Consider the following 27,104-nt stretch of genomic DNA (forward strand, 5'->3'; position numbering starts at 1 on the left):
TTTTTTTTAATTATAAAAAAAGACTTTGCAAATAAACTTTATTTTATTTTGTAATAAAATATTATTGAATTCTGAAACAAAAGCAACTTTAGATAAAATTTTAGGAAAATCTTTCAAAATTTAATGCAGAACATGACAATGTGTACTTCCTGATATGTTTCTCTATAAACATAAGGAAAACCTCAGGATTTCAAAATAATGATGAATGAGAATGAGATTCTAAAGATAATAATAGATATAGTCAAGGGACGCCTGGGTGGCTCAGTCAGTTAAGCGTCCCACTTTGGCTCAGGTCATGATCTTGCAGTTCATGAGTTCCAGCCCTGCATGGGGCTCTGTGCTGACAGCTCAGAGCCTGGAGCCTGCTTCAGATTCTGTGTCTCTCTCTCTCTGCCTCTCCCTGCCTCGTGCTCTCTCTCTCTCTCTCTCTCTCTCAAAAATAAACATTAAAAAAAATAGGTACAGTTAAATATAGTAACAACACAGGAGAATTGAGAACAAACTGAGTTAATCTCAGAGAATGTGTTCATATACTAAACCTACTACCTTGGAAAATTCTAGAAAACACAAGAATGCACAATTACACATTCCATTAGCTGTCAAGAGATGGTGTCATTATGCATCATGTAGCCTCTGGAAAACACTGAGCTTATGAGAGAATGAAACTGAAAATGGCAATATCTTAATGGCAGGAAATATTTTATGTGGACATCCACTGAACTGCAGAGGGGAAGTATTTTATGTCTTAACATATCATTTATCATGGCTAAATGAGCCAAGCTTGATCATATTATCTGTATCATATTTCCTTACATATGATGTAATGTCCTATCCCAAATATTCATGTTATTAATAACTTTTGCAACAGTCATATTATTGTTAAGACAGAATCAAAAGCAGCCCCTTGGAAAATACTTTACATGTATATAATATTAAAAAAAAACCCAAACATGGCTAACTTTAAATAGTTCAGCTCTTGGTAAGATTCTGCCCATATTTCCTACCACTTTTCTATTTCATAATTAGTCTACTTTTCTAAAACTTAGAATATTTAAAATCTATTTTATTGCTTGTATAGTCAGCTTATGGTATTAAAAGCTTTTCATAATTAAAAGCCTTTCCTAAAACATCGCGAACTGAGATAGTGACCTCGAATCTTTTAGACAGTGGGGCTCGGTGATGCAGGATGCGTGCAGCAGCACTCGTAAGTCAGAGCATCGTTCCTTGATCGCCACTTGAGGATAGTGTTGACAGAGCCGTTCGATGGTGGAAGTTTAGGTGTCAGTTGCAGTTCTCACCCCACCCCCTGTACCAGACCCTTGTTACGATTTGTAATATTGTGTTGATTTTGTTCTCTTTAAGTCCTTAGAAAACGTCAGCAAAGCATAAGAGATTCTTAAAATCTGAGAACAAACTGAGGGCTGATGGGGGGTGGGAGGGAGGGGAGGGTGGGGGATGGATATTGAGGAGGGCACCTGTTGGGATGAGCGCTGGGTGTTGTATGGAAACCAATTTGACAATAAATTTCATATATTTAAAAAAAATCATTAATAATGAATACAATAAAATAAAGTAAATAATGTATTAAATTGGAAAAAAAAAGAAAACGTCAGCAAATGTAATTTTTCTTGGTTTTAACGTTTTTGCTGTTCTCTCTTTTTTCAAAGGGATTTTGCTGTAGGAATCTGTAACAAAATCAGTGAAATGATTCAAGGTATGTGTGCTTCATTTAGTATTATGAAGTGACTCACTGGGATTTGTATTAATAATAGCTGCTACCATTTATTAAGTACTTACTGTGTGCTTGTCACCATTCATTTACTTATTCATTTAAATAATATTTATTAAGCGTCTTCTAAATGCCAGAGCTGTTCTGGGTGCTTAGGATACAGTAATGAACAAAACAAAGTCCTTGCCCTCCTGTAACCTACATTCTAGTGGCAGAAGTGGGGGGGGGGTGGCAATGGACAAATAAAAATAAAATATAACAGTTGCAATGGAAAAAAAAAGCAGGGTAGGGACAGGGAGCTCCCAGAGTAGAGTCCCCACCCCAGGGTGGAAGGGGGCGCTTTATATTTTGTATGTGCTGGTCAAGGAAGGCCACTAGTGGAGTGATATTTGTGTGAGAGATGCAGATATTTAAGGGGAGAACAGTCTGATCTGGGGAGCGGAGGAGTTTGTTTCTTACTCTGTTCATGTTCCTCCAGTGTCTTCTTCCAGTTGCAGCTAAACTCAAATCCAGATTCCTTACCATGGCCTACAAGGCCCTAGTTTTCTAATCTCATCTTCCATATTACGCTTCATGTGTATTAACCCCATTTACCCTCCTGCTCATTAAAGGGGGCTCTGGGGCTCCAGCACTGCACAGCTCTAGAGAGCACCACATCCTTTGTATTTTTCTAAGTGACATTCCTTTGAGTTGTACAACTTGGCAGACGTCGACAGGTAACGCTGTTAGGTCTCTTTTACAGAAAGGGAAATGGAGCCACGTTAAAATTACCTGAAGACCAGGACACAATGGTTGAGCTTTGTCCTGTTCTCCTTTATTCCTTTGTGCTTTTTTCTCACTGCCAGAAAAGGGCTCTACTGCAGAAAGCTATCATTAAAAGGATGCATCACTCATTTGTTGAGTAGTTTTTATCAAACGCTTGCTCTGTCAGACAAGAGCTCAGCTGGGAACAGATATCACACTTGAATTAAAATAATCCAAGGAGGGTTTAAGGAAGCAACGATTTACAAAGTTGTGGGCAGGATGAACTGTAGGGGATAATGTAGTCCTGCACCCAAGGGTGCAAAGAGGGAGTGATTACCAGAAGCGTGAAGTCATGTCAAGAGGGCCACTTTGAAAAACTGACCTTCAGTGTGCTATGACCTGATGTGGCCCTGTGGAGAGGGACTCAGGGAATAAATACTCTGACGTCTTTCTTCTTCCTCCTATACCCTGCTGGGGCTCTACACTGGCTAAACTCAGACAGCGGGCAAATAGCAAGGGAGTTGGTGGAAGCTATGCCCATGACCTTCCTATGCCAGTGCGGGAGTATTGTGTGTATTTGGGTGATCGTTATTTGGGTATATTCACATGTAGAAACCCACTAGTTTGCACACTTAAGATTCATTATTGTTTCGGGGCGCCTGGGTGGCGCAGTCGGTTAAGCGTCCGACTTCAGCCAGGTCACGATCTCGCGGTCTGTGAGTTCGAGCCCCGCGTCGGGCTCTGGGCTGATGGCTCAGAGCCTGGAGCCTGTTTCTGATTCTGTGTCTCCCTCTCTCTCTCTGCCCTTCCCCCGTTCATGCTCTGTCTCTCTCTGTCCCAAAAATAAATAAACGTTGAAAAAAAATTATAAAAAAAAAAAAGATTCATTATTGTTTCTCAAGTTTTATCTATAAAAAATTTTAAGCAAAAGAACAGGAACTCTAGGGGGTTGAAAGAGAAAGAGGGAAAAAAAGCACAGGAGTAGGGTGGAGGAAGGCTGGAGCCCAAGATAGGGAAATGGCAGGGGAGTCTTAGTAATAAAAGCATCCTTACATTTAAGTTTAAGTTGCTTGTGTTTCTGCCAAGGAAAACCTCTTGAGTGTCCCTAAACCAGTAAAAATGTCCATCAATGCGAAAAATTCCACTGACTGCTGGGTTGAGCATAGATTTGCAGAGGAAGGAGGGAGTGATATGAGATAGGAGTCTGCCATGGGGAAAGGTGTAAGTAGGGAAAATACTTAGGAGAACTTTGCAGTAATTCAGTCTGGAGATGGTGGTGGAAGTCGGCCAGAGGGACAGCAATGGGAACAGAATGGCATCGTCAGATGTGGCTTGTATTTTAAAGCTACGATCAATAGGATTTGCTAATAAATTTGGATGCGGGGTGCGAGAGAAGTAAGAGAATCAAGAAAGGCTCTATAATGATGCACCTGTCATATACTAAAATGGGAAAAATTTTCCCATTTTTTTGTGGGGAAGACCAGAAGTTCTCTGCGCCCCAGTAAGTACAAAATGCTTCTGACCAGACATCCCAGTGGAGGTGACCAGGAGGTAATGGGATTCATGTATCTGAAGTTCAGGGGCAGGGTGGAGGGGTAGGAGGAGGTAGTCTTTAGCATATGGCTGATAATGGAAGCCATGGGATTATATCACCTCACTCAGGGAAAGTACTGAGGGTGAGAAGAAAAGTGTGTTACCAACCCCAAGGAATACCAGAAATTAAAGTGTGGCTAAAAGAGATGAATACAGAGAGATTGAGAAGGAATAGCCAGAAGAAGGACAAAAGCCAGGAAGAGTATGCCTTCAAGAGAGAAGAGTTTCAAAGACAGAATGGCCAGCAGTGTCAAACGCATTTGGTGCTGTAAGGATCAAAACATTAATAACATAAGCAGGATATGGCTACAGAAAGGAAAGCAGGGAGTCCATACTCTGACCTCATTTTTCTCCCCTCCATCTCCTGGGGCTCTCTGCTTTGGCCAGACCTAAACAGGCCACACAGCAAGGGAGTTGTCGATGGAAGGCACCCCTGGATGTTGGAATGTTCTTATATATTCCCACTAACGGTGACTTCACAATGGGAAAACAGTGTTCCGCAGAGTATGAATTAGCTTTTGGCATATATGTGGTGAATTATGATCTACAGGTTTTTGTTCTTTATCATCACAAAGCCATGCTGCAGAAGAAAACATGTTTTTGTGTAGCTACAGTGTTGACAGCAAAAGATACGCTGGACTTAATCCTCATGGAATGCCTGCCGTGGAGGAGGTAAAAAAAGGCATTGCCACACTAAGTTCAGAGAACTTCAGAACCCCTCCACACACAGTCTGCTCACATCCAGGTCTTGACTTAGTGTTGAAGAAAATAATTAAAACTGTAAATATATTTAATTGTAGCCATTGAGTATGTGTGTACATATGTATATGTACCTGCATGCATATATCTTTTTAGTATGCTGTGGGAAGAAATAGATAGCAAATAATAAACTTTGCTTTCTGCTGTGCCTTTTAAAGGCATTTTCTACTGTCAGCATGTAGTTTCATACTCACCAAAAAATTAATGTTAAGATAAATGCTTTGGAAGAAAACTATCAAACTTAATTGGGGGTCAGCTTACTATAATTATCTTTGATGTCGTAAATGTAACATTAGTATACTATTTGTTTTTAAATGGTCATTTTGCTAAGTGAATCAGACCTTTTTTTCTTTTAATTTTTTTTTAATGTTTATTTTTGAGAGAGAGAGAGAGAGAGAGAGAGAGAGAGAGAGAGAGAGAGAGAGAGACAGATCACAAGTAGGGGAGGGGCAGAGAGAGAGAGGGAGACAGAATCTGAAGCAGGTTCCAGGCTCCGAGCTGTCAGCACAGAGACAGATGTGGGGCTTGAACTCCTGAACCCCGAGATCATGACCTGATCTGAAGTTGGATGCTCAACCGACTGAGCCACCCAGGCGCCCCGAATCAGACCTTTTAAATGTGAAATATTATCAAGGATGATAATCAGAAATCTGTCCCTAACGATTCCTTTTGCATCCAGGGTTAGCCACACCAGTTGACTTGAAGCTGAAGTTAATCCCCATCCTTCAGCACATGCACCATGATGCGATCCTGGCGTCCAGCGCACGTCAGCTTTTACAGCAGCTGGTCACGTCCTATCCCTCCACCAAGATGGTGATTGTTTCTTTGCACACTTTTACTCTGCTTGCCGCTTCATCTTTGGTTGATACGCCTAAGCAGGTAATTTCAGTTTTCTTTAAACTGCCTTTTCTTCAGTAAACTTTCCTATTAAGTATAAACCAAGAAATTTAAGTAACCCCTAAGTTTTGATAATATTAAGGTCCCTTTCTCTGATAAAGATGACTTTAATTTCCTTTTGCTTGCTTTTTTCTTTCTGCATCCACAGTAGTAATTCTTGGGAGCCCTTTAAGAACATGATGTAGAAGTGAGGGCACTTGGCAGAGCATGGAGTTGGCAGTAAAGATTAAAAGGCCAGGTCCTGTGCTAGAATCTTACGAGTTAAAGGATTATAAGTATACTTTTATGCACGAGGAGAAACTGGCCCAAACATGGACCCATAGCTAATAAGTGATAGGGCTGCAATCTGAAATGAGTCCTGTCTTCAGATCTAAAAGCTTCACTAAATGGTAGTACATCCCTAATGGTAATTTCAGTGGCAGTGTTGTTCATGAATGACCTTTCTTTCATAGATTCAGCTACTATTGCAGTATTTGAAGAATGACCCTAGGAAGGCAGTAAAGAGACTTGCTATTCAAGATCTGAAATTACTTGCCAATAAAACACCACACACTTGGAGTAGGGAAAATATTCAGGTATGTAGAACTTTCAACATTAATATTTTATATAGAAAAATAATGCAACATTGTCATAAATTGTCCTACTTTCCATTTTTGTACCATCTTTGTCATCTTTTAAATGTTTGAATGTGAAAAAAAAAATTAAGAGCAGTGTCGATACGTATGGCAGAAGTCATTTTTTAAGTGGCAAAATAAACACCTGAAACTTTTATCCTTTTGTGTATTGTTTTTTAGTGAGTTAGACTTTGCCTCTCAGTTTCCTGTTACTTTTCCCATAGCAGCACTAAGGCTACATGAGAAGCCCAGTAAAATCATTTATTTAATTCCTGTCTCCTTTACTCACTTTAGGGAGAACAGTTGGTGCCAGCTGTGATTTATTAGGGAGAAGGTACTGGAAGCGTAACTCAGCAAAGTATATTTTTTCTTTTTATAGAGAGGAAGGACATTCTTAAGTTTTATTTTGTAAATGCAGGAGCAGGTCTCAATCTCTAGACTTTTATTAAGGTTATTTACTTATTTTGAGAGCAAGAGAGAGAGCAGGGAAGGGACAGAGAGAGAGAGGGAAAGAGAGAATCCCAAGCAGGCTCCACACCATCAGTGCAGAGCCTGACGCAGGGCTCGATCCCCTGAACCGTGAGATCATGACCTGAGCTGAGATCAAGTGTCAGACTTAATGGACTGAGCCACCCAGGTGCCCCAGTCAATCTCTAGACTTTTAATGTGGCATCTTTTATAACATTTTTTAGGTCAAGTTAATGTTTTATATTTCTTCTCAAAAGAAGAAATTTGTTTATTCATTACTGTTAACAGATGCACCATTTTCTAAAAAATGTTTGAAGTGAAATGGAAGATTATTAGAATGTAACCTTTATTTTCATGGATTTTATTATCTTTTGGTGTCATCATAGCTACAGTGCAACAAAAACCTTTGAATTTCAGATCATGAAGCTAAGGTGCCGCGTTAATTTGGGTTTTTTGTTTGCAGTTTTCTAAACACGTTTCCGTATGTTGTGATTGGTAGGCCCGACTATCCCAAGAGATAAGGGCAGGTGTTAGTATTTGCATTTAGGGGGTGAACAAATTAGGGTTCAGAGAGACTTGATATGCTTAAGAGAGCTTCTTAAGGGGACTTAATTGAGATTTTAATTAAGAGAGCTCTGTCCTCTAATGCTTTTTCCACTAAATAATACTGTCTTTCCAAGAAGAGAATGTACTCGGCTACAGTAGGGAAGCAAACCCAGTGAAAGTGTTGTATTATTCCTTCACATTTGCCTCTTTATTGTATGACACATCACACGTACAAAAAAGTATGTAAAATATGGTTTAATGGTTTAAATAATTGTAAATGAAAACAATGTAGCCACCATCCAGCTAGAAATAGAGGACTGCAGGCTCACAGACCCCTGCCACCTTCCCTCAGAACCAGAACACCTACCCAGAGGAAACTGCTATTTGGACTTTTGTGATAATCGTTTCTTCACTCTTTATTGTTTTACCACCTATATATGCTTCCCTGAAAAATAATGTTTAGTTTTTGTTTTTGTTTCTTTTGCTTAACATCGTACTGATGAGACTCATCCATGTGTTTGCATGTTTTTTTTTTTTTTTCCCTTTAATGGCTGTGTAGTTTTCCATTATACGAATGGACCACAGTTTATTTGCTTTTGATGGGTTATTTCCAACATGGGGCACTTGCAAACAGTGCTGCTATGAGCATTCTTTATCTCTTGGCACATATGTGCTGGGCTTTCTTTGTATACTTAAGAGTGAAACTGCTGACTTCTAGAATATGTAGATCTTCAGCTCTACCAGTTAGTGTCAAACTGTGTTCCAAATTGATTGAGCCAGTTTACATTCCTAATAAGGTGAGTGCCCATTGGTCCACTTCCTTGCCAACACTTAGAATTACCAGACCTTTACATTTTTACCAGTTTAGAAGTTGTAGTTTTATTTTTTTATTTTTATTTTTTAACGTTTATTTATTTTTGAGACAGAGAGACAAAGAACATGAACGGGGGAGGGGCAGAGAGAGAGGGAGACACAGAATCGGAAGCAGGCTCCAGGCTCTGAGCCATCAGCCCAGAACCCGACGCGGGGCTCGAACTCACGGACCGCGAGATCGTGACCTGAGCTGAAGTCGGACGCTTAACCGACTGAGCCACCCAGGCGCCCCTAAAAGTTGTAGTTTTAATTTCTAATTCCTTGATTACTAAAGAAGTTGAACATCCTTTTAATATGTTTATTGATCATTTGGATTTCCTCTTTTGTGACACAGCTATTCAAGTCTTGATTTCTGTTGATTTGTAGTCATTCTTTGTATATTCTGGATACTTGTACTTTATTGGTCCTTGGCATTCTATATAAATTTCAGAAGCAGCTGATCAAGTTCCAGGTAAAAAAAAAAAAAAAAAAATGCTGAGAGGGGCGCCTGGGTGCCTTGGTCAGTTAAGCATCTGACTTGATTTCATCTCAGGTCATGATCTCATGATTTGTGAGTTTAGCCCCCTGTGTGGGGCTCTGCACTGACAGTGCGGAACCTGCATGGGATTCTCTCCCTCTCTCCCTCTTTCTGCCCCTCCCCCCTTTCCCTCTCTCTCTCTCTCTCTCTCTCTCTCTCTCTCTCTCTCTCTCTCTCAAAATAAATAAAACTTGAAAAAAAAGCTGATCATTTCATTAGAATTACATTGAATGGAAAGATCAATTTGTAAGAAATTGATGTTTTTACAGTGTTACGTCTTCTAATACATGAATAAATACATTGCATTTATTTAGTTTTCTGCAGTTTATCTTTTACCTTAGTCTGTTTTGTCTGATACTAATATAGTTACTTCAGTTTTCTTCGGGATGTACCTACATGGTAGAGTATCATCTTTTTACTTCTAGTCTTTATCTGTATGTTTCAGATATATCTTATGTTAATTCTGCTACAAAGACCTTACAACACACTACTCATTTATCTTCCTCTAAACTCTTACGTATTGTTGTCATGTGTCTTAATTCTGTCTTATCAGTTTGGTTGTTTTATAAATTCATTGATCATTTGGACCTTCCACTGTCTTTGCTCTTCAGGCTTTCTCTCTGGGATACTTTTTTTTCCTGCCTTTGGAAAGTCCTTTATTGATTGATTGATTGATTTTTTTTGGTTGGTTGATTGATTGATTGATTGGGAAGTCCTTTAGTGAGGGTCTGTGGTGGTAAGCTCTCCCAGTATTTGCTTGTCTGAAAATGTCTTTATTTTGCCCTCAATCTTGAAAGATACTTTCTCTGGGGGTAGAATAATGCCCAGGGCCTTGAGGATACCATTCTGCCATCTACTGATTTTCATTATTACTGCTGAGAATGGCAGTATTCTTTGGAAGGAACTTTTTTCCTGCTTTAAATTTTCTCTGTTTAATTTGACGGTCTGCACAGTGAACCATCTGTGGATTTCTTCTGTTTAAACTGTCTTGGCTATTGATTTTCTTGAAACATAAGAATGGTGTTTTTCAACACTTTTGGGAAATTGTCAGCCATCATTTTTGCAGATGTTGCCAGTCTATCTTGCCTTTCCTCCCGGATCTCCAGTTAAATGTATGTTAGCCCTTCTCGTAATCCCTCCCCCCCCCCCCCGTAATCTTTATCTTTTTTCCGCCTCTTTAACTCTCTGTGCCGTGCTCTGAATAATTTCTCCCGTCCGTGTTTTAGTCCAGTAATTATCTCTCCAGCTTATCTAAGGTCTTTTCAGACCTGTCTCTGCTCTCTATTTCTCTTGGCCCTCTTTTGTAGTACCCTTTTTCCTTATATACTTGGCTGTTTTTTACTTTGAGCTCCTCATTTTCCTTGGAGAAGTGTGTGTGAGAATCTTCTAAAGAATAATTTCTCTAGAGAAGGTTTGCGTTTGCTTCTGCTGGGTGGAGAGACCAGGTAGTGATTCATGTTGTGGGGAAAAATAAAGTCAGGGAAGAAGATCAGTGAGTGAGGAAGAGGGAGGTTCTAGTTTTATGTAGGGTGGTCAGGGGAGCTCTCACTGAGAAGCTGACACTTTAGCAAGGACGTAAAGGAGGGATCCCAACTTTGTGAGCCTCTGAAAGAAGAACATTACCAGCAGGGAGAACAGCAAGAAAAAGGTCCTGATGTGAGAGCATTCATAAATGTGAGATCAGTGTGGCTGTACATACAGTGTAAGATGGGTGGAGGGGGTAGCAGATCATTTAGGGCCTTTGAGTCCTTTGTAAGGAAGGACTTTAGCACAGGCCATTATTATTTTTTCATTGAAATATATTTGACATATCACATTGTGTTAATTTAAGCATGTTATTATGGGACACTTCCATATTGTAATACGATTGCCATTGTTGTGATAATTAGCACCATCACATTACATAATTATCATTTCTTAATTTTAGTGTTTGGAATAGTTAAGTTCTAGAGTCTTAGCAAGCTTGATGATGATCATACAACATTGTTTTCCATATTCACTGTATTATACATTAGATCTCAAGGACTTATTTACTCATAAATTTGTACCCTTACACAACATCTGTCCTATCCTCCCACCCCCAGGTTAGAAAGAGAGAGACAAATACTCTATGATGTCACTTATTTGTGGAATCTGAAAAGGCCAAACTTACGAAAACTAAAACAGTGGTTACCAGGGTGATGGGGGTGGGGTGCAGAGGACATTAGTATACTTGTTCTAAGAGACTCTCTCTGACTTAGATATATTGAGACTAGATTGTAGGGACACAAGGGCAGAAGCAGGGAGAACATTTAGGAGGTAGTTGTAAATATTCCAATTAGAAAATACTGTGGTTATCTGAACCCGGGGGAGCAGTGGAGATAGCAGCAAGAAGTGGTAATATTCTGGATATATTTTAAAGGCAAAGCTGACGGATTTACTGGCAGATTATACGTAGAGTGTAAGAGAAAGGAAGAATGACTCAAGGTTTTTGGCTTCAACAAATTTACTTGGATTGAGTAAGATTCTGGGAGGCTTTTTTCTTGAAGATCAGGAGTTCAGTTCTGAACAAATGACGTTTACAGTGTCAGACATCCAAGTAGAGATGTCAAGGAGTTGGGAGTTTAGTGAACAGATCTACCTGAAGTTGTAAATATGGGAGTCATCAATTTATAGATGGTATTTAAAGTCATGAGACCAGATGAGTCACCTAGGGAGAGAGTATAGATGAGATTCAGGGAACGATGAAATAAGAAAGAACCAGCAAAGCAACCTGATATGCAGCCTGTGAGGCAGGAGATAAGTCAAGATAGTATTATTTTATAGGAAGAAGGTTATAATCAACCATGAGGGATACTGCACTATATTTGTATTCTTCAGGATATGAGGACTGATAATTCACCTTTGCAATTAGCAAAACGAAGTCATTAATGATCTGCATGAGAGCAGTTTTATTGGAGTATTGTGGGCACAAGACTGGTTGGAGGAAAACAGGAAAAATACGGACTGTGAATATAGAAAGTGGGTTTTTAAAATTTTTTTATTTAAAAAAATAAAAGAGAGAGAGGGAAAGAGAATTCCAAGCAGGATCCGAGCTGACACAGCAGAGAGCCCATTGTGGGGCTTGAACCCACGAACCATGAGATCATGACCTGAGCCCGCATCAAGGGTTGGACACTTAACCTACTGAGCCACCCAGCTGCCCCTTTTTTTATTTCTTTTTTAAGTTTGAGGTTTTTGTTTTGTTTTTAATTTCAGAGGGAGAGAGAGAATACAAGAGAACGAGCATGGGGAAGGGAAAAGGGGGAGAGAGAGAATCTTAAGCAGGCTCCACATTCAGTGTGGAGTGGAGCTTGAACTCAGGACCGGGAGATCATGACCTCAGCTGAAATCAAGAGTTGGATGTTTAACCAACTGAGCCACCCAGGTGCCCCTAGAAGGTTCTTTTAAAGGAGTTCTGCTTTACAAAATAGGTCAGTCAGAGTAAGACAAATCCCATATGATTTCACTCAGGTGGAATTTAAGAAACAAACAATCATGGGGGAAAATGGGGAGAGGCAAACCAAGAGACAGACTCTGAACTATAAAGAACAAACTGATGGTTATCAGGGGGTCGGTGGAGAGGATGGGGGGGGCGCATGAGTTAAATAGGTGATGGAGATTTAGGAACGTACTTGTGATGAGCACCAAGTGTTGAGTCACTAAATTGTACTCCTGAAACTAGTATTACACTGTATGTTAACTAATTGGAATTTACATAAAAACTAAAAACTAAATAAAAAATATAGGAGTTCTGCTTTAAAGAGCAAAGAATTGAGACTGTACTGCTAAAGTGTATGTTGTCTGCTTTTTGTTTTTATCATGGGAGGAGTTTAAAGAAACAGAAGTGCCATTAAGCTAGGGTAATAGAGGATTGCCAGATAAGATATTTGAGCAAAGCAGTGTATATACATATGGTTTCTGGCATATATATATAAGTGCTTATTTAAGAGGCGCCTGGGTGGCTCTTGGGCATCTGACTTGGTTTCAGCTCAGGTTGCGACCTTGGGGTTGTGGCGTCCAGCTCTGTGTCAGGCTCCTTGCTGGGCCTTGAGCCTGCTTAGGATTCTCTTTCCCTCTATCATTTGTACTCTGTCTAAAAAAAAAAAAGAAAAAAAAATGCTATTGTAAGAGTAGCTCTAAAAAACTATATTAAAGGTAAGATTTTTCTATCATTTTCCTTCCTGTATACTTTGACAGATTGTAGGGTTCAGGTGGTGCTGTCTTAATAAAATGAATTGGGATCTTTATCTTTCTATATTCTAGAATGGTGAATAGCTATGACAGAAATTTTCTGTCTCCTAAGGATACTGCTTAAAAGGTATCAGAAACCCATCTGAACCTGGAACTTTCTCCAGGGATAGTATTTTGAGAGTATTTCCAATTATTTATATAGGTATTGCCCTATCTTTTCTACCTTTTCTTCAACCAGTTTTGATGTTTTCCATTTAATTCACTTCTCAGATTCATTAGTATCAATATAGAGAACCTTTATAATTTTTAGTGTTTTTGTATTTGAAATTTTATCTTTATTTTTTCTTACTCTTTGTGTTTATATCCCCCTTTTCTTGATTTGACTTTGCAGAGGCATGGCTTTCTTATCTTTTTCAAGGGCTTAGAGCACTTATTTTTATTCTTGTTTAATAATGAAAGCAGTTAATTAATTTTCCCCGTAGTGCAGATTGCCTAAATTCTATAAATTATGGCTTCTAGTGGTCTCCTTGCCATTAGTTTGAAAAGCATTTTTTAGAAGTCAGGTTGATTGTGGTATAATTTATTTACAGAAACCTTTCTAGGTATACTGATCAATGAGTTCTAATAAGTGTGTGTAGTTATGTAACCACCACCACAATTGACATATAGAACATTTTCATCACCCCAAAAGTTCCTTCAGGCTCCTCTGTAGTCAGTCCTTCCCCCAACTCCTAACAACCACCAATCTGATTTCTGTCCCTATAATTTTGCCTTTCTAGAATATAAATGCAATCACACAGTATGTAGCCTTCTGGATATGACTTTTTTTTTACTTAGCATAATGCTTTTGATATTCATTCATGTTGCTGCATTAAGCAGTGATTTGTTCCTTTTTATTGCTAAGTAGTATCCCAATGTATGGACGTACCACAATTTGCTTATTCATTCACAGGGTGAGGGACACTTGGATTGTTTCCAGTTTTTGTTATTATAAATCAAGCTACTATTGTACAGGTCTTTGGGAGACATTTCTGAGGTAAATACCTAGGACTTGAACTGGTGGATTGTGTGGTAAATATATTACTATCTTTGTAAGATACTGCCAAACTGTTTTCCATGCTGACTCTACCATTTTACATTCCCACCAGCAGTATGTAAGAGTTCTAGTTCTCTATCTTTGCTAGCACTTTCTATCATAGGGCTTTGTAATTTTAGCCATTAGGTATGCAGTGGTATCGCATCATGGTTTTAATTTGCATTTCCCTAATGACTAATGATGAGTATCTTTCAGGCTTGTCATCTATATCTCTTTGGTGAAGTGCCTATTTTAATCTTTTATGCATTTTTTTAAAGATGGTGTTCTTGTTACTGAGGTTTTTATATATTCTGAATACAGATACTTTATCAGATATGTATTTTACAAGTATTTCCTGCCAGTACGTGTCTTTACAGTATCTTCTAGAGAGTAGAAGTTATTTACTTTGATGAAATTTAGTTTATCAATTTTTTTTTCACTTTTTTAGGTTGTGTTTTTTGTTTTATCTAGGAAATCTTTACCTGATCCAAGGTCACAGAGATTTTGCCCTGTGTTTTTTTCTAGAAGTTTTATAACTGTGGTTTTTTTTTTTTTTTTTTCAATTTTTTTTTTTTTTTTCAACGTTTATTTATTTTTGGGACAGAGAGAGACAGAGCATGAACGGGTGAGGGGCAGAGAGAGAGGGAGACACAGAATCGGAACCAGGCTCCAGGCTCTGAGCCATCAGCCCAGAGCCTGATGCGGGGCTCGAACTCACGGACTGCGAGATCGTGACCTGGCTGAAGTCGGACGCTTAACCGACTGCGCCACCCAGGCGCCCCATAACTGTGGTTTTATATTTAGCTCTGTGTGATCCATTTTGAGTTGACTGTTGTCTACTCAAGTACAAGGTAGGGATTGATACGCATTTAGATAGGCAATCATCCCACACCTTTTGTTGAGAAGACTGTCCTTTCTTCATTGACTTACCTTAGCATCTTTGTTAAAAATTCTTTGACCATATTGACGTAAGTCTGTTTCTGGGTTCTGTTTCTTTGATCTATGTGTCTATCCTTAAATGAATAGCACACTGTCTTGGGGTTTTTTTAGTTTTATTTATTTAAGTAATCTCTACACCCAGTGTGGGGCTCCAACTCACGACCCTGAGAGCAAGAGTCCCACGCTCTTCCTTCCGACTGAGCCAGCCAGGCATCCCAATAGCACACTATCTTGATTACTGTACCTTTATAGTAAGTCTTGGAATCAGGTTGTGAGTCCTCTACCTTTGTATTTATCAAAATTATTTTGGGTGTTCTAGGTCCTTTGCCTTTTCATATAAAATTTAGAATCAATTTGTCAGTCTCTGCAAAAAACCTTGCTAGGATTTTGATTGGTATTTGCATCTATAAATCCGTTTGAAAAGAGCTGACATCTTAAAGTATTGAGTTTTCTGATCCATGAACAAAATATCTCTCTCTGTTTATTTAGGTTTTAGTTTATCATCAGCAGTTCTTAGTTTAAAGCATCCAAATCTTGTAACATTCTGTTAGATTTATTCCTAAGTAGTTCGTGGGTTTTGGTGGTATTATAAATGATTGTTTTCTTAGATTTCCAAGAGAGCAGTTTTGATTTCTTCTGTGACCCTGAAATTAATTTTTTTCTTTATTCATATTGTTTTTTTCTGGTTTTATTGAGATACACTTGACACACATCACTGTATAAGTTGAAGGCGTGCAGCGTGCTTTCACTTACATTTATTGTGAAATAATGACCAAGGTAAGTTTACTTAGTGTCCGTCATCTCATGCAGGAACAATAGAAAAAAGTTTTCTTACGATGAGAGCTCTTACGCTTTACTCTCTTAACAACTTTCATATACATCACACAGCACTGTTGACTGTAGTCATGTTGTATGTTCCACGCCTGATACCAACTGATCTTATAACTGGAAGTTTCTGTTTTTGAAGTTATCAGTTTTTTGTATTCATGGAATTTTTGTTGTTGCCAACCTTCTGTTATTAATTTCTAATTTTAAAGTTTCTTTGAGACCCAGTGTAGGATCACTTTTTATAAATATGGTTGACCATTGAACAACATGCGTTTGAACTGCATGGGTCCACTTATACATGGATTTTATATATAGATCTGTCATACTACCATGTTCTACTGTGTAGGGAGTCAGCACCCTCACCCCTGTGTCAACTGTAGTTCAAAGGATTTAAAAAGAAGGTATATTTTCTATATTAATTATATCAGATATGTTCTATGTAGTATAATATGTAGACAAATATATAGTATATAATGTTACATGTTATATATATGTATCGTGTTAATATTACATATTACATGTAATGTTACATATTGTATATGTATACTACGTACTATATATATTACTAATATAGCATTTTAGTATAAAGCTATATTGAATCTACTTTATTGATAGTACTCAAGTATACCATCTTAAATTAGTTTTTTTTTTTCCTTTTGATCTATGGAGTTTTGATATTCATTCTCTTCTCACACCCATTTGCATTTTAATTTAAAAATCTTAGGGGCGCCTGGGTGGTTCAGACTGTTGAGTGTCCGACTTCAGCTCAGGTCATGATTTCGCGGTCCGTGAGTTCAAGCCCGTGTCGGGCTCTGTGCTGACAGCTCAGAGCCTGGAGCCTGCTTCGGATTTTGGGTCTCCCCCTCTCTCTGCCCCTTCCCTGCTCACGTGTGCACTCTCACTCTCTCTCTTTAAAAGTAAATAAACAGTAACAAAAAAAAATTTTTTTAATCTTAATGCGCTTATTGCACAAATAGAACTTGTTTCGGATTCTGTGTCTCCCTCTCTCTGACCCTCCCCCGTTCATGCTTTGTCTCTCTCTGTCTCAAAAATAAATAAACACTAAAAAATAAAAAAAAAAAGTAAAAAAAAAAAAAGTAAACAGTAACAAAAAAAAATTTTTTATCTTAATGCTCTTATTGCACAAATAGAACTTATTAATGTAAAGGAATCCTCTATCCTATTTAAAGCTTTTTGCCTCTAGGGGCTCCTGGGTGGCTCAGTTGGTTAGATGTCCGACTTCAGCTCAGGGCCTGATCTCACAGTTTGTGAGTTTGAGCCCCGCATGGAGCTCTGTGCTGACAGCTCAGAGCTTGGAGCCTACTTCGGATTCTGTGTCTCCCTCTCTCTCTGCCCCTCCCCTGCTCATGCTCTGTCTGTCCCTGTCTCTCAAAAATAAATAAAACATGAAAGCTTTTTGTCTCTGATTCTTTATATATCATTAACATTGCTACTTATTTTTCTTTGCATGTATTCATTAGTCTGTCAATTTTATTATTGACTTTTCTCTGTCATTTGGGTTTAATCCTTATAAATAGCACATAGTTAAATTTACCTCTTTAGACTTGATCTGAGTCTTTTTAAATAGTGTAACATAAATTATTTGCATTTATTGATATACCTGATGTTTTTGCTTACTTTCCCCATCTTCCTATTGTTCTTATACATTCTTTTTTGTTTCCTTTCTCCATTACTTTCCTTTGTTACTTTGATTGTTTTCTTTATTCCTTTATGTTCTAGTGAATTAAAAAGATTTTTACATGCTAATTAAACATTTGTTTTTACTTTACTTATATCTGTACTCATTATATAGTAATGTAAGAACATGTGTGTGTTAAGAATGAAAAGTGTGGTCATTGAAATGTTGCAAATTTTAGCAGACTTGAATTCTCTTTTTTCTCCCCTTCACTCTTTCCTATATCTTATTAAAATAATCTGGAATTTAATGATCAATCTTTTTTTTTTTTTAATGCTATGCGGTGGGAGGTTTTTTTTTTTTGTAATAAGTTTTTTCATAATATATGCACTGAACTTCACAGCCACATTAACAGTCACTTAAATGTTAACTAGTTTGTTGATTTCACAGCTTGCTAGTATTTCTTCATTTTACCACATCTTCCCTTGAGTTTTTAATTCTGATTTATCTTTTTTCTTTGATTAACTTTTTTATTTGATTAATTTTAATTGAAAGTATGTATTTTTTAATATTTGTTTCTCTCACAAAGAATTTTTTCCTGTGCCTGAAACCTGAGCATATTGATCTTAATTAAATAGATATGGTCAAATAATCACTACCTCACAACCTAGATATATTTTTGAAAATATTGAAATAGAACAGAGGAAAACAGTGATAATGATATTTTTTGGTTTCAAATTTGAGTTTTACTCCCAATTACCAAGAGTAATTATATTTTTTCTAGGGCTTCCTTCTTCCCCCCTTCCCTCCCTCCTTTTTTCCTGCCTCTCATCCAGTCGCATCCACTGCTGATTAATTTTTGGGTTTTGGTACTTCAAGAGTGATTGTGTCTATTTCATTGCTACTTTTGCTAGTGTGATGGTAGGTATTATAATTAACATGGAATCATATATTCCAGATTTAAAGGAAATCCTTTCATTCTAAATGTTCTAAAAACACAAAATGAAGGCCTAATATAGTGTATTTTTATTAAAATAGCCAAAAACAGAATTAATTTCATAAGAACAAAAATATTTTTTCATGTATTTATATTTTTGTTTGGATTTTGTATGCTTGCTAACATAAATATCCATTTTAGTTGGTGTTAATTTGTGTTAATAGCTTACACTTATTTTGATGTTATAATCTTATCTGAAGAAGTTGATTTATACAACCTGTCTGTTATGAAGCAAAAGATTATTCTGGATATTTTCAAAGACATAATTTTATTTTTGGTTTTATATCTCCTGAGAGCTCTGATTTGTACCTTATCTGATACTAGGAGGAATGACAAGTTAAGCCTGAGAATTAGTTCTTTTACATCTTTGTCTTTGTGGTTAGTAGAATGGAGACATTTTGAGAGATTATGTCTCTGGCAGAGTACTTTGAAACGTAATGTTTTTCTGTACCTTAAAGATTATAAAATTTTTGCCATGCTTTTCTGGAACACATCCCTGGTGGCCAGTCCCATTCTAGGGTAGAGGAGAAGCCCCTATTTAGGAACTGACCCAGAAAACGGTAATTCAGGACAGAGCTTCAGTTGAGAAGTGAGGTAAGCCAGCCTAGAGAGAGAAATTCAGACCAAATAGTGAAGAAGATTGTCGTGGTGAGTGAGAAAGAGCACTCTGAAGAGTTAGTTTTCCTTTTTGTCAACGTGAAAATGGCCCTGGTAAGAACAGTTTGTAATAGGCTATGTCCTTGGAACAGAAACTTGAGCCAGACTTCATCACTGACATAGGATTGATGTGCCATCCCTGGGGAACTTTGTGATGTGCTCTGTTAAGCTTACTGATCTGAATTAATGAACCTTGAAATCAGTATGTATTTACTGGGAGCATTTTAGTACCCAGTACTGTGCTGAATGACAGAAATTAGAAGATAACATTAATTTTCTAATATTTTCCCTCAATTTTTTAAATGGTAAAATTCTTCTTGCTTTTTAAAAATCATTAATATCGTTTTCATAAATGTCTCACATATGCCTTCTTGATCGTCCTGAAAGATTAAATGTCTCCTAATACACAGAGCACTCTACAAGGCATAATTTTTAATACATAGAAATATAAGACATAGTCCTTAACTTCTGGGGCTATTTGGCTGAGGGTTTTATTCTTAAGCACAAGTAAGTTAATAGCACAAGGCAGGACAGTTTAGGGAGTAAGACATAGATAAGTGGAAATGGCTTAAGTATTTGAATAAATAAAAAAAGACTGTGGTATTACCTAACCACAATCACTTTTTTAAAAACTGCTTTCTTCTGTACTTCAAAAACAGCGTCTGTGTCTTCTCTTATTTCTTAACCCTTCACTCTTTCTTTCATACACTTGCATTTAGATCTGTTTCCCTATTGCTTCTGCTTAGGCACTTAAAACGTCGCCAGTGTTCTTAATGCTAAATCCGGAGGCTTTTCTGCCTTCGTCACGGCCCCCTCAGCCTGCCCCTTCTCTTGGCTTCTTTGCACTGAACTGCCCTCACTCAGTTTTTCCACTCTTGAAACTGTATCATCTTTGGATTCTTCACCCCTCCTTTTCTTTGGAGTTGAGTCTTTGGGTTGAGTTGAAGCTGGGTGCTTCCTCCCATTTATTTTGTGCCAGTCTGACTGCTCCCCTTCACATCAGCCTGGGCATTCTAGTCCTTCTCCTTGAGCTGAACTACTCTCCAGCATCGTAGCTTGTAGAGCTTACAGAATTCTTGGACTTTCTATTATTACAGACAATAAACGTCGCCCCCCCCTTTTATTTTAACATTTATTTCTTTTTATGCCAATACATTCATGTGTGAAAATTCAAAAGCTGCAAAAGCATCCATAGATATAGATATATAGATATATAGATATAGATGTAGATACAGATATAGATATATACACACACATGTGTATATGTATTATCTATATATATATGTAAAATATTTCCCACTTACTCTTCTGCCATCCCCTCAGCTCCTTTGCCCAATGGCAACCAATGCCTAATTTCTTGTATGTTTTTCCAGAGATGTTTTACATGAAAGCAATTTGGTATACATCTTTACCCCCATTTTGCAGACAAAGAAGTTGAGACTCAAAGATTTCAGTAATTGGCTCAGATCACAGAGATGGTAAGTGGCAGGGCCAGAATTCCAGTGTGAGTCTTCCAGTTAAAAATCTGCTTCTTGTCAGATTCTAAATGCTTGGTAGATATTTCTCCTTGGACTTCATATCTCTTCCTATTTCCGTCTTTCCTCTGAAATTAGCTTATTCCCGTAAATTCTCAATCTTCAAAAATGGAATCAACATGCTCTTGTCATCAGGTTTGAAATTTTGTAGTAGTCCTTGAGTCCTTGTTGATTCCCTCATACATAATCTGTTTCAAAACGTCTTTCATATTCACACTCCACTCTCCATTCCTACCACCAAGCTGTGGTTCAGGCTATTGTCCATCACCACCTGCCTGGATTACTGCCATAGTCTGTAGGTTGGCTCCTTGGCTCTCAACTGTGTTTATCATTGCCAGAATAATCTTCCCCAATGCTTTTGATAACGTTATTCCTCTCCAGTGGCTTCCTTTTACCTTTCTCATTAAGTCTAAATTACTCTGCCTAACTTTCAACGTCATCCTTAATCTGACCTAATCTTCCTTATGCAGTGTTTCTCTCTCTTAGCCTTCATCTCTTTTGGACATACCTCCTCTTAGGTCACAAATAAATACTCCATATTCAGATCTAATTGCCACAGTTCTTGTTTGCTTCATCTTGATCACAGTCTTCCCTTCCATGACCAGAAACTACTTTTGCATTTCTCCCGGGATTATTTGCTTCTGCTGCTGCTGCTTTTCTTATTAACTAGGTTTTTGTTTCAGTTGAAAAAGTGCATGTGCACATGATAAAAAATTCAGAGTTCAAAGTGCACAGTGAATGAGATACAAATCATCTCTTCCCCCAGCCCTCGCCCACAGAGGTGGTCAGCGTCACTATTTTCTTACATATCCTTCTGAATTTTGCATTTGTCATCCATATGCAAGCATGTGTATGTCCCGTCTTCTTTCTGTACGAAAATGGAAATACAGTATATACATGTTCTGAACCTTCTATCAATAGTACATCTTGGGAAACATCTCATGTTAGCACTTAGATCTACTGCGTTCTTTTACCAGCTGTGTGGTACTCCCTTTATATTTCCAGTCCCACGGACGGACGGACATTAGAGTTGTTTTTAGTACTTTTACTGTTACTGATTACATTGCTACATTGACTAGTTGGTTTAAGAAAAAAATCACCTTTATGAATGTACCATCTCTAAAAAAGGACTCCTTGGGTCCAATGATATGTACATTTAATATTTTTATATTTAATGCCACGTACCCACCAGTGAAGTTTACGCCATTTTACCATTCTATCAGCAATGCATGAGAACACCTGTATCCCACACTGTTTTCAGTATTGTATTTTATTAAACTTGTCTAATCTGGTGAAAAAAAGTCTCTTAATTCAAATTTTTCAAATTATGAGTGAGGTTTAACTTCTTATATTTAAAAGCCATTTTAGGGGCGCCTGGGTGGCTCAGTCGGTTAAGCGGCCGACTTCAGCTCAGGTCATGATCTCGCGGTCCGTGAGGGCTGTGAGTTCGAGCCCCGCGTCGGGCTCTGTGCTGACAGCTCAGAGCCTGGAGCCTGTTTCGCATTCTGTGTCTCCCTCTCTCTGACCCTCCCCTGTTCATGCTCTGTCTCTCTCTGTCTCAAAAATAAATAAATGTTAAAAAAAAAATTAAAAAAAAATAAAAATAAAAAATAAAAGCCATTTTATATACAAAAACCATTTTGTATAAATACTATCTGTGAACTACTCATTTTTCTATTGGGTTGTCTATTTATTAGTAAGAACTTTTTGTATATTAAGCTTATTGGGCCTTCATTGACCTTACATGATGGGAATATTTTTTTTTTCCAGGTTTGTCAATTATATTTTTACTTTTTCTTTTCCCATGTTGATCCCTTAGTAGTTTTTATAGTTTTGGTTTTTATTTGTGACAAAAAAGAAACAAGAGTCTAGTTTTATCTTACCCAAATGACTCGCCAGTTGTCCTTGAACTGTTGATTTAAAAGCCCCTCTGATTTGAAATGCCATTATCGTATATTAAATTCTATGTGTAGTTGAATCCATTTCTGGGACCAGTTCTCTCTGATTGATTTCTCTGTCCATGATATGAAAAACTTTGACTTCTACAGGTTTATTATACATTTTATATTTGGTAGGGCTTATTTTGTCCGTCCTTATACTTTATCAGAATTTTTCTGGATATTTTCTGATTTTTATTTTTCCATATGATCTTTAGAAACAGATGATCTAAATCTCCCCATTCCCAAGATTTTGATATTTTTATCTGGGACATACTAAGTTTATTTTATATTTTATAAAGTTTACTAACCCTTTCTGGAATTTTATTTTTTATTTTTCCCCTGGTCTTTAAGTTTTGCCATTTTCTGAACCTTTGCCCTTGTTGGAGAATGGGAATTAGTTGAATTTGCAGGCAGTTATTTGACTACTTACAAGACATGTCCCAAGAGTAAATATACTGGATGAGGCAGGAGTCCCTGTAGTATAAGCTTATATTTATAGCTGACTGTGCTGAAAGAAAAGCATCTTCTTTTTCGTAATTCTTCAGATCATCTTAGGCATAGAGTAGATGACCCGAAATGGAGAAGAGACAGCTCATTCACTTGTATAGTAGATAGAATTGCCACATTCTATTTTTTTTTTTGAAATATACATACATGAACTAACATACGTATCTCTCAAGTAAGCAGAGTGTGGTAGAGGTTCTGCTTGTGAGGACTAAATAGTACGTAATTTATACACTGGGCTTAATAGAAAATCAGTCGTCATGACCTTTTTTTTTTTTTAAATAGACTTTATTCTTCATAATAGGTGTAGATTTACAGAAAAATGGGAAAGACAATACAAAGGATCGCCACACACCCCACATCCAGTTAACCCCTATTATTGGTAATTAACATTAATATGGCACATTTTTTAAAATTAATAAACTGTTGATACATTATTATTAATCAAAGTTCATTCCTTATTCTGGTTCCTTTAGTTGTTACTTGGTGTCCTTTTTCTGTTCCAGGAGCCCATCTAGGAAACTACATTATATTTAGCTAACATGTTTCCTTAGGGTCCTCTTGGCTGTGGCAGTTTGACCTAAGTTTTTATCATGGGGGGGGGGGGAAGATACAATTTTTCTAAAAGCTAGAACATTTAAAACAAGTAGACAATTTTAAAGTATATTGGCATTTCAACTTCTGCGTTCTTTACTCCTCTGTATTTCAGGCACTCTGTGAATGTGCCCTCCAGACTCCTTATGACAGCCTGAAACTTGGGATGTTGTCTGTCCTTTCCACACTGTCAGGGACCATTGCCATCAAACATTACTTCAGCATAGCTTCAGGTAAGGCGAACACAAGGGAGAGCATATGGACAATGTGGTAATCCCTTTTTTCATGCTGATGGGTCATGTTGCTTCTTCTATAAAGCCTTAGAATCCAGGACGGTTCCAATCTCATACTCTGTTATATGCTAGTGATTGATTTGAAAAGGATTTCTTAACTAATGTCTGTTATAAAATCTTGCACCTTTGATTATAATTCAAGGATATTGGTTTTCTAGATTTGCCCTGTTTTGAATTATATGTAGGTGAAACAGTATTTTTGCAGATACTTAACATAGCTTGTTTGCTTTTGTATGCCTCTGACTCAAAGTGCCCTTTGGATTTAAGTACATTTCAAAGGCCAAATGGTGGTGATGTTTAAAAGCAAATGTCACATGCCCTCTTTTAGGTATATGTCATCCCTCTGGAAAATGATTAAAATAAAACTTTACCCCAGTTCAATAATGACTTCCTAGTTGCCTATTCCAGATGATTTAACTTCAGAATGCCTTTATTGGGGTGCTTGGGTGGCTCAGTCAGTTAAACATCTGACTTTAATTCAGGTCATGATCTCATAGTTCGTGGGTTCAAGCCCCCCATCGGGCTTTGTGTGGACAGCTCAGAGCCTGGAGCCTGCTTTGGGTTCTCTCTCTCTCTCTCTCTCTCTCTCTCTCTCTGTCTCCCCCCTCCCCCTCCCCTACTTGTGCTCTGTCTCTGCCTCTGTCTCTCAAAATTAAATAAACATTTAAAAAAATAAAAAAAAAAAAGTTGGGAAGTGGGAGAATACATACTAGTGATACCGCGGTGACCACGGCCACATCCAGTTTCTAGGATCTGCCGTAGGCAGTGGGCATTTGCTGTGTCATGCGTGGTCCCTTTGGCAGCAGTGTAAGTTGTGACATTGAGGAATCAGTGCCAGTGGTGGCAATATCTTCACTGAACTCATTCTGTGCATGATTTGGGCAGTGATCTTGGTTGGTCTCTAGCCTTGCCTGTTTCCTATTTTCTAAGCTTAGTTTTCTAGCCTTTCCAGTAATTCTGTGAGGTATTTCTTTTTAAAAAAGTTTTCTTTTTAATGTTTGTTTATTTTTGAGAGAGTCAGAGATAGAGCGTGACTGGGGGAGGGGTAGAGAGCGAGGGAGACACAGAATTAGAAGCAGGTTCCAAGCTATGAGCTGTCAGCACAGAGCCCAACATGGGGCTCAAACTCACAGGCCGTGAGATCATGACCTTGAGCCTCAGTCAGACGCCCAACTGACTGAGCCACCCAAGCGCCCCATTCTGTGAGGTATTTCTATGTCAGTTATCCATTGCTACAAAATAAATCACTTCAAAACTTAGTGGCTTAAAACCATCGTGTTTGCTCTGATTCTGTATATCAGCAATTTTGATTGGCTTTTACTCAGAAAACTGCAGTCCTCTGGAACCTGGACCAGACTGGACGGTCTAAAGTAGTCTCATGGTTCACCAGCTGGAGTGTGAAAGGCTTTCAGCAGAGGCACCATGGTCCTCCTGCTTGGGACTCTCAGCAGGCCAGCTTAGCTTTGTTAACATCGTGTCCTCAGGGTCCTCACAGCAGCCAAAAGAAGGCAGGCCACCAGCACAGAAGCACTTCTTCGCGTTTCGCTTGCACATGTTTCTTCATGTCTCAGTAGCCAGGGCAAGTCACACAGCCAAGTCTAAATAAGTGGAGAAATAAACACCTCTTGAGGCAAGGAATTAGAAAATTGCATTGCAAAGGGGCTTGCCTGCAAGGGATGTATTATTACAGCCTTTTTTTTTATCAACAATCACATGCCCATTATGCTTTCCCTAAGTTCTTTTTCTACATGAATCAGCCAGTCTCAGTTTCTCAGCTGATACTTACTATCCTTGACCGACATCCTACTTGAAGAAAGCTGTGGTAAGCAGAGTATTAATTGTGTCTTATAAGTGCCTTCCCATGCAAGGTCTCATTGCTTCTGTACAAGTAGCCTTTCAAGTAAGGCACATGCAGAGGAGTTTATAAGTATTAAAATCGAGGCTTACAGATTTGCAGTGATATGTCCAAAGGCACACATTATAAAGTGCCTTAGCCTGGGCCTGAACCCAAAAGTTCTGACTTAGGGTGCAGTTTTATACTAAATGACCTAGATGTAAAATGACTTTCTTTTTCTGTATTTTCTGAAAGTCGTGTATAAGCTTTGTCAGGTTATAGTATTCAAGCACTTCTTGAGCTTTGTCCTTTTATTGAATGTTGAATTTTATTAAATTGCAGTTTCTATATGGAATTAAGCAAAAGGTTTAAATAACCACATTAGGTAATGCTTATAGGAAATTAAAAGTCAAGGGTTTTACAAAATTGGACTATTCCTGGAAGCAATGGTAAATGTTTAAGTATGTTTTCATTGCTTAGATTTTTTCAATGTAAGCAGGATAGTTTGTAAAAAAAAAATTTTGCATCTAAATCACTAACGAATGGCTCGTAAGCATGTAACATGCTCAGTGTCGCACATACCTAAGAAGAATACCAAACAAAGCCACACTGAAATACTTTACCAGTCCATCAGATTGGCATAGATTCAGAAGTTTGATAGCAGGGGTGTGGGTGAACCACGACTCTCATTCATTGCTCATGGGTTGTGAATTATTAGTCTGCATAGGTGATTTGGAAATACTCCTCAAAATTATAAATGAGCCAGAAATTTCACTTCTGGGAATTTATCCTACTAATATAGTCACATATTTGACAGATGACAGATGTACAAGGGTATTCATAGCATCATTATATGTAATAGCAAAATACTATCCATCAGCAGGGGTGTAAGAGCATAAAAAAATCCATCAGTAGGGACTGCGTTAAAGAAATAATGTTATACAACGGCAATAGAAGTCAGTGTAATTTATTAAAAAGAATGTATGGCATGGAATAATCTCCGTGATACAATGTTTAAAGAAAAAGCAAGATGCAGAACTGTGTAAAAGGAGAAAGCAATAGCAAAATATGTGCACTTGCAAATTTATAGAGCCTGGAATGATACACAAGGAACTGATAACATTGGGTGCATGAAGAAGACTTCTCATTCACTGACTTTATACCTTTTTCTAATATTTGTTGAACCTTTTGAACCAGTTGGATTTGTCTTAGCAAATAATTTCTAAGTAAATAAAAAAATTAAATTTAAAAGTAATATTTTCCCTGAAACAGCTAACATAGAAAAATGCCACAAAATACTATATTTTAAAGGCAGAGTAT

At 37.8% G+C, this 27,104-nt stretch overlaps 1 protein-coding gene across 2 annotated transcripts in view; it reads left to right on the forward strand.

The window, feature by feature from the left end:
- INTS7 (integrator complex subunit 7) overlaps positions 1-27,104 on the forward strand; it is a 93,124-nt gene that overhangs the window by 26,106 nt on the left and 39,914 nt on the right. For both annotated transcript variants that reach the window (XM_011290973.4, XM_045048396.1), the window contains 4 exons: positions 1,668-1,714; positions 5,505-5,704; positions 6,175-6,297; positions 23,773-23,890. In XM_011290973.4, coding sequence (XP_011289275.1) covers positions 1,668-1,714; positions 5,505-5,704; positions 6,175-6,297; positions 23,773-23,890 — 488 coding nt within the window. The remainder of the gene's footprint in view (positions 1-1,667; positions 1,715-5,504; positions 5,705-6,174; positions 6,298-23,772; positions 23,891-27,104) is intronic.

Source organism: Felis catus, chromosome F1 (assembly GCF_018350175.1).
Source record: "Felis catus isolate Fca126 chromosome F1, F.catus_Fca126_mat1.0, whole genome shotgun sequence".
NCBI lineage: Eukaryota > Metazoa > Chordata > Mammalia > Carnivora > Felidae > Felis > Felis catus.